The sequence below is a fragment of the Mytilus trossulus genome, unplaced genomic scaffold, assembly GCF_036588685.1.
Source record: "Mytilus trossulus isolate FHL-02 unplaced genomic scaffold, PNRI_Mtr1.1.1.hap1 h1tg000233l__unscaffolded, whole genome shotgun sequence".
NCBI lineage: Eukaryota > Metazoa > Mollusca > Bivalvia > Mytilida > Mytilidae > Mytilus > Mytilus trossulus.
Genome location: NW_026963314.1, coordinates 891,595 through 899,788, shown reverse-complemented (window position 1 = coordinate 899,788; position 8,194 = coordinate 891,595). Strand labels below are relative to the sequence as shown.

At 32.7% G+C, this 8,194-nt stretch overlaps 1 protein-coding gene across 1 annotated transcript in view; it reads right to left on the bottom strand.

Annotated features, from left to right (window-relative positions):
• Nucleotides 1-5,045: 5,045 nt before the first annotated feature.
• LOC134701162 (uncharacterized) overlaps nucleotides 5,046-8,194 on the bottom strand; it is a 37,793-nt gene continuing 34,644 nt past the window's right edge. Inside the window, exon 8 of the mRNA XM_063562304.1 lies at nucleotides 5,046-5,153. Within this exon, the coding sequence (XP_063418374.1) occupies nucleotides 5,046-5,153 (108 nt within the window). The remainder of the gene's footprint in view (nucleotides 5,154-8,194) is intronic.

Below are 8,194 nucleotides of genomic sequence, written 5' to 3'. Positions count from 1 at the left end.
ACGCCATGGCTAAAAATGAAAAAAATACAAACAGAAAAACAATAGTGCACATGACACAACACAGAAAACTTAAGAATAAGCAACACGAACCCCACAAAACCTAAGGGTGATCTAAGGTGCTCCGGAAGGGTAGCAGATTCTGCTCCACATGTGGCACCCGTTATGTTGCTTATGGGATTACAAATCCGGTAAATAGTCTAATTCGGTAGATCACATTCATGAAAGGGGAGGGGATTGTAGTTACAACGTAAGGAACATATCCGATATCATTTGTGAAACGGTTATTCCAAAACAGTCAACCAATTCGTGATGGCGTCCGTAAAATTTACAAAGGAATGATTTCAATTTCACCATTTGGAACTCTTGGTTTAAAAGCTTCCTTGTGAGCAGTAACCCTCTATCAAGAAAATCGTGATAGGAAATGCAAGCACGGGAATATCGAATCAATTGGGAGATATATACCCCGTATACAGGTGCTGCTGGAATGTGCTACGGTTGCCTGTCAGATTTGCTTTAAATGCTTTGGTTTTTGAGGTATAAGCCAACAAACTGGATTTTACCTCATGTTCAGTTATTAGCCATGGCAGCCATGTTTTATTAAAGAAACAGAAAATAAAACACAAACTTTATTTCTAGATAACCCAAGGACCATTCAGCTCAAATTTGGTTTGAATTGGTTCAGTAGTTTTAGAGAAGATTTTTTAAAGTTAGAAAATATGATAAACAAATTGTGTAAAATTGTCCTTAAATGGCAAAAACCCTTTAAGGGGTCAATTAAAAATTTTGTTCATACGAACGAATTTGTAGAACCTACTTTGATGAACATATTTGCTTATCGTTACAATTAATACTATTCAATATAATAACCAAAACCTCCAAAATTTCCTTAAGGTGGTAGCTAACACTACAGGGAAATAACTCTGTAAAATCAGCTAAACTTTTTTATTACGTTGTATTGTTAAAGGCCAGGAAAAGAGTATAAATAGCAGCCAATGAACGAAATAGTGGTAAATTCAAATTTCTTTCCCACATTCATATTGTTTTAGAGTTTTAGAATAACCTTGTTCAAAGAGTGATTTTTAGAAGAAAAAAAATGTCACAGAGCTTAGAACTGAACTATATTATCTGTTGCAAGAAAAATAAAAATTATTAACTAATTCTTTTTTGTTATATTCCTAAAACAAATCATGAAGCAGAGGAACTTTTCATTTGAAATATACCTTGATTGATAGCTGGGCGGATACATATATTGTTTTTGTTTACACAGGAAGTAGATGTTGCCATGCATGCAGCCATGCTTCCATGCAAAATATCAACAAATACCTTACCTGTTGTGATAAATTCATTCCATTCCTATTTAATCCTCATACCCATTTTATATTTCTTTCATAATTCAAAGAACCAAATAAATATGCAGCTAATTTGCCCAAAAATGTAATTACAGTCATAATATTGAATTTTATCCAGGCATAATCATTTTCCCTCCAAAACTGTGTTATATACAGAACAAAGGATTTCGATATAATTAATAAAAAATCCTGAAGGAGAATACAAAAAAACTATTCCCACATGTTTCCCATATATGAAAACCCACCAGGATTAGGAAACCAACAACGCTCAAGTGTCACAACACATTTTGGCATAATGTCTCTCTTGTGCCAGTCAAATATTTGGCTTCTGTGGTGCCTGGTCATGGCATCTGCTTTCATAAGCATATATATATCATCATTCCAGGCACCACGATGGAGAAGCATAGTCCAAAATCTTTTGTTGTGTTCCTTTCTCAAACTTGAGTGTCTGATGGGCTACTTCTGACTGACCATGCCACCACATTTGTCTGTATTGATCATCAGTAATGCATGGCTAACAAAAGCAATATCTGCATTCTCCTTTGTACGGGTCTTGCTGTATACGAATTCAGGCTGGTCATTGTCTTCATCATCTTCATCTTCATCATTATTGTCTGTTTGAGTACTCTGTTCTGTGGTCATCTGTAGATTTTGTGCATTCCCGCCATTTTCAATAGCAACAGCAGAGTCATCAATAATTTTAATTTCCCAATCATTATGCCCAAATAAATGTTTTATAGTTTCTAATTGAAAATCACTTAATTTCATAGTAACTTTCTTATCACTCATTTTGATGATTATTTAGAAAGCACACAAACAAAATATTTATACTGAGGTCAAAGATAATCTGGTCAGGATTTTTATCACCAGGTTATGTGTACAGAAAGTTGCTGACTCTAGATCTGCAGGTGACCTCATAAATTTGTTCAATAGATATAAACAAGTCCAGAGGCAATTAGGGGATTGCATGTCAATTCCAGAGGCAATTAGGGGATTACATGTAGTTATTCACTTAGCAAGAAATGAAATACTATTTTTTTACAACAAATCACAGAAATTTATAAAAAATTAAAAAAAAAAAAAATTATTGAAAAAGCCATGTATTGATCAAAGAAATTAGCATAGATCACTTTTATTTATACAAAAATCAATTATTATATGAAACCTTCAGACACATTTTTCTAAGTTGATACTGAATATCATGAAACATTATCTCCTGATAATTTCATATCCAATTTCTGCTCATTCCTTCAGTTTCTTTCATGGTCAGTCATGGCTACTGAAAAACAAGATTCTTCACGAAAACGTCCACCCAATTTTAGAATAGAAATTCTAGGTGAAGAAACTGTCAAAAGTAGAATTTTGGAAAAACGTCAAATAAGTAAAGGGTTATTTGACTTCAACTTTGAATAAGCCAATTAACAATAGTTTAATTATAGAGAAACTTTTAGACTTTTGGATTAAACAACAACTTGGAAATGACAATTCGAAAGAACTTTATTCATTTCCATACACCTATTTCCAAACAAGAAGCCAGGATGTAGACCAAGGACTATTTGTAACTGCAGAAAAATCTTTGGACACATATGGAGAACTCTTTGAGGCACATGCCAGTATTTGTAATGGAAAGCTTAAAGTATTGAAAAGAACTATGAAAGGACATGTATCATCTGTAAGACTGATGTGTACCAAGGAGAAATCACATTCCTATGTATGGTCGTCATCATCTTACCTTCCGAATGATGAGTTCTTGGTCAATCACAGGATTTGTCATGCATTTTATAGCAGTGGACTTTTGCCAGTTCATTACACTAGATGTGTTAATGGGGTAGGAATTGGCTTTTAAGAGAGAAGATCGAAATAAACAATTTAACCCTGTCAGATTTGCTCTAAATGCTTTGGTTTTTTAATTATAAGCTTTAAGTTTTTTTAATGCATGTTAACCCCTTTGGTTGGTTGTCCGGGTCACCGGACAAAGATTTTAAATAAGACTCCCCAATAACGATTTTGACCATGTTTGGTTAGATTTGGCCCAGTAATTTCAGAGCAGAATATTTTTGTAAAAGTTTACGGACGACAGTGATATTTCAGGTGAGCTAAAAAAGGGATATACAAATTTACATTATAGAAAGCGTTGGTAGCTAAAAGAAAAAATCACACGAAGAATTCGGTCGCAAATTGTGTCATGTCCAATCAATATATACTGATTTATGAACAAATGATACCTCCAGGGATTCGTTTTACCCCGTCATAAAAATAATGCAATTATATTGGTTTCTTTTACCCTTTTCTAACATTGTATAACCATCAGTTTGTACATAGCAGCACTATTATATTTTTATAACATTGTGGAGCAGGATCTTCTGAGCACCTGATTTTGACCCAGATTTGTGTTGGAATTGTGTTGCTGAGTCTTTAGTTTTTTTTTATGTTCTGTTGTTTATCTGATGGTCTTTTTTTAACTATTTAGCTGTTTTTTAAGTGCTGTTGTTGTCTGTTGTTTCTTTTTGCTTTAACCATAATGACATTGTCTGAATATACGGTATGGTCTTTGCTCATTGTTGTAGGTCATACAGTGACCTATATTTGTCCCTTTGGTATCTTTTGCCGGTTTTCTGTGTATGGATGAATATGTTTTTTACTTTTTTTTATCTAGTTAATTGTAACAATCAACATTTCATAAGTAAGACAAATGTCACACAAAAAAATCTCAAGAAGTTCATTGATAGGTGCTTGTTTAATTTCCAGTGGAAAATATTTCATACATTTTCAGGACGAGAAAAAAAGTTCAACAATTAAACCAACAGGTACATTTTATTTTTATGGGATATAGGCCATGTAATGCATGAAATAAGGACTGCCATCGCAAAATAATGGTGGATTGGATAGGGAAGAAATATTGCCTTGCAACAGGTTTCCTAGACCGAAACTTCATTGAGTTGTTCCTGTTGTTCCTGTTGTTTTTGTTGTTCCTGCTTTTGCAACAATTTTATAATTCTCAAATAAGTCAGGAATTCTGTTGAAGCAATATTGATAATTATCTACTTGTCCATCTGATGACTTAAGCCTTTTTCAACTGATTTTTATAGTTCGTTCTCATGTTGTACTGTTATACCACTGTCCTAGGTTAGGGGAGGGTTGGGATGCCGCAAACATGTTTAACCCCGCCACATTATTTATGTATGTGCCTGTCCCAAGTCAGTAGCCCGCTGTAATTCAGTTGAAGTTGTTTGTTAATGTGTTACATATTTGTTTTTCGTTATTTTTTTTTACATAAATAAGCCATTAGTTTTCTCGTTTGAATTGTTTTACATTGTCTCACCAGTGCCTTTTATAGCTGACTATGCAGTTTGGGCTTTGCTTATTGTTGAAGGCCCTATGGTGACCTATAGTTGTTAATGTCTGTGTCATTTTGGTCTTTTGTGGATAGTTGTCTCATTAGCAATCATACCACATCTTCTTTTTTATAAAATAAAAAAAAAAATATGCGTCGTTTGGTCTTTTGTGAAGAGTTATCTCATCAGCAATCATACCACTTCTTTTTTATATGACAGACAGCAAACCCACAACAAGCACTGAAACAAATAGTCTGACATCAATAACTAATTAGAAATTACTAGCTTTTAATTACAAAACTATAAATGACTAAAAAGTATGGTTATTTTACATGTTTTGAATACAAACAAAAAATTATTATCAAATGTTCAACACTTTCTTCTGATGCATGTCTTTCAATACACCCTCTGTCACTTCTTTACCTTTCTTTAAAATCTTCGTATGAAGGAGAGATAAGAACAGCTTCACCTGAAAAATAGGAAGCAATCTTTCTAAAATCTTCTTATGAAGGAGAGATAAGAACAGCTTCACCTGAAAAATAGGAAGCAATCTATATAAGGTAAAAAATTGAGAAAATTGTGATTAATTGCTTTTTGCAAATGTAAAAGAAGGGTGAAAGATGCCAGAGAAAAAGTCAAATTCATGAATTGAAAATAAACTGACAACGCCATGGCTAAAAATGGAAAAGACAAATATACAAATAATAATACGCAACATAGAAAAGTAAGGACTAAGAAACACTAACCCCACCAAAAATTGAAGATGATATCAGGCTCTCTGGAAGGGTAAACAAATCCTGCTTAACTAATGGCACCCATTGTGTTGCTCGTGGTATTACAAATCTGGTAAATACCCTAATTTGGTAGGTCAAATTCATGAAAAGGGATGCGGATTGTAATTAAGACATCAGAAACATATTTAATATCATTTGTGAAACCTCCTTATCATTAGTCTTGATTTTCTACTTTGTTATTTTCTTTTCTTACCTGATCAGGTGGTAGCAGTGTATTGAAATAAGCAGGTAATTTCTTTCTACTAATATTCCCTCCCTTAATGATTTCCTCTAACACAGCCAGGTAATTATTTCTTACCTGATCAGGTGGTAGCAGTGTATTAAAATAAGCAGGTAATTTCTTTCTACTGATATTCCATCCCTTAATGATCTCCTCTAACACAGCCAGGTAATTATTTCTTACCTGATCAGGTGGTAACAGTGTATTGAAATAAGCAGGTAATTTCTTTCTACTGATATTCCCTCCCTTAATGATTTCCTCTAACACAGCCAGGTAATTATTTCTTACCTGATCAGGTGGTAGCAGTGTATTAAAATAAGCAGGTAATTTCTTTCTACTGATATTCCCTCCCTTAATAATCTCCTCTAACACAGCCAGGTAATTATTTCTTACCTGTTCAGGTGGTAGCACTAGTAACCCGAATTTTACTTGATCGGACAAAAACGTGTTAACGCTATTTAAATGAGATTGATCGTTATTTGATAAAGATTGACAAAAATTAAAAATTATATTTAATTCATTTCAATTCATATCAATTCATTTTAACGCCAGTCAAATAGATTTCTCTGCAGTCGATTAATTGAAATCAAGTTAGTGTTTAGTTGCGTCAAACTAATAGGCCACGCCCCTGTTATTTCAAGCTATTTCAAACATGCATTAATTAGTTTTAAACATGGATGAGACCCGGGCTTTTTACAGGTAAATCACTCAAGCAAAACGACCTCGATGTATCTATCGTTTGGGCAGAATCAATTTGCGCCAATTGCAGTTTTTTGTTTCAAACTTTAAATGCGTACAGTCTTAGTAAAGTCACATGTTTCACAATTTAAACAAGCGAATGAATAATAGGGCGCCCGAATGATACACGTAAAATGTTCATATATAAGGAATTAAAATAAAAACATTAAAATATATATGAACACGCGGTTTAAAAATGCAAAACTTGTGAATCTGTTGAAAATAAAATAGTTAGATATATAACATGATTTTAATTTGCTCAAATGCACCAGATCTTTATCGCATATATACATGCGTTTCAAAAATTGCCAAGTTCTATAAAAACTCGTGGCATGTAAGTTACGTGTGGTCCTTTGCAACTATTTACAAAACTTTATGTATTCCTGTATATTTACCGTTTCTCTTTTTTCTGTTTTACTATAATAATAATTCTTTATTCCGTAAGAAAATATACAGCTCATAGGATCAAGGAGGTTTTAATATAACCTCCTTGATAGGATCAAATACATACAAAAATTATACAGTTTACTATATTGTACTCGTATGTAAATGTAGACACGGAAAACTACACAGAAATTATTTATTGTGTACATAATTTAAATCGATGTATTTCATATTTTCGGTATTGACTGTAAAAAGTGCTTAAGTGCAGTATGAGTAAAATACAGAATTAACTCTGCCTTTTTTATATTTCTTTATTTTAGAGGTAAGCTGCTGGCCAAGTTTCACTTATTCTGTCGCAAATCATTTACTTCAATAACCAATCAATTGTATTCTGAAAGAAGTTGATTTGTTCTCTGTACGAATACATGAAATATTTCTCACTGAACGTTATGTTTGCAATCGATGATCAAATACAAATCTACAGTATTTATATGAAAGAGACTCAATAATATATTTTTTTATTATTTTTCTACATATATTTGAAGGATCGAAATAATCTAGTTCTACAAACGGATGTTATTTAAAGACTTGAAATTTTACACTTATCAAGTGCATCCATGAAATTTTTATCGACGCACCAAACTTTTCCCTTTCATCGTGCATAGCTCATTTTCCGATTCACTTAAGGTTTCTAACGATCTTCTTACATGTTCATTGCATTTTAAAATTAAAATCCTACACAAATTGCAAAAACTTTTATTCTCCGGCTAGACTGCGTAAAAGATAAATATTGCTTTCTTTGTGTATACACAATGTTTTGAAGGCCGATATCCAGATTGGCTAAAAAAGAATTAATTTGCGCCACAAGTTAATTACTTGAATTCTTTTTTTTTTGTATCACTTTATCATAAAAACTGCAACATTCATTTGCGCCAATAAAACAATCATTTAATTGTGCAAATATTATAGACTTGTTTTCAAATTTTTCTTCTTAGAGCACTGATGATCCTTTTCGGTATATACATGTAGGTTTAGAATTCGCAAACTGAAAGGGCATCCTTAGTGCACTTAGACTGCCAAAAAAGTGCACAATGGACCTAATGATAGAATTGACACAAAAAAAATGGCATACGGAAGGAAAAGTACACAATTTCGAATTTTAGTAATTATAAAGTTATTTAACAGTTGAAGTAAGTATTCTAATGTTACATGTTACTTGTACGTGTAAATATGTTAATAGTTTGGGCAATAGTTTCGAGGTAAATATGACACAATTAATAAAATTGGGAATGGAAATGGGGAATGTGTCAAGTTCCATTTATTGGCGCAATTAATATGATAAAGCAGAAGAGATGAGCTCTTATCTTAATAGCG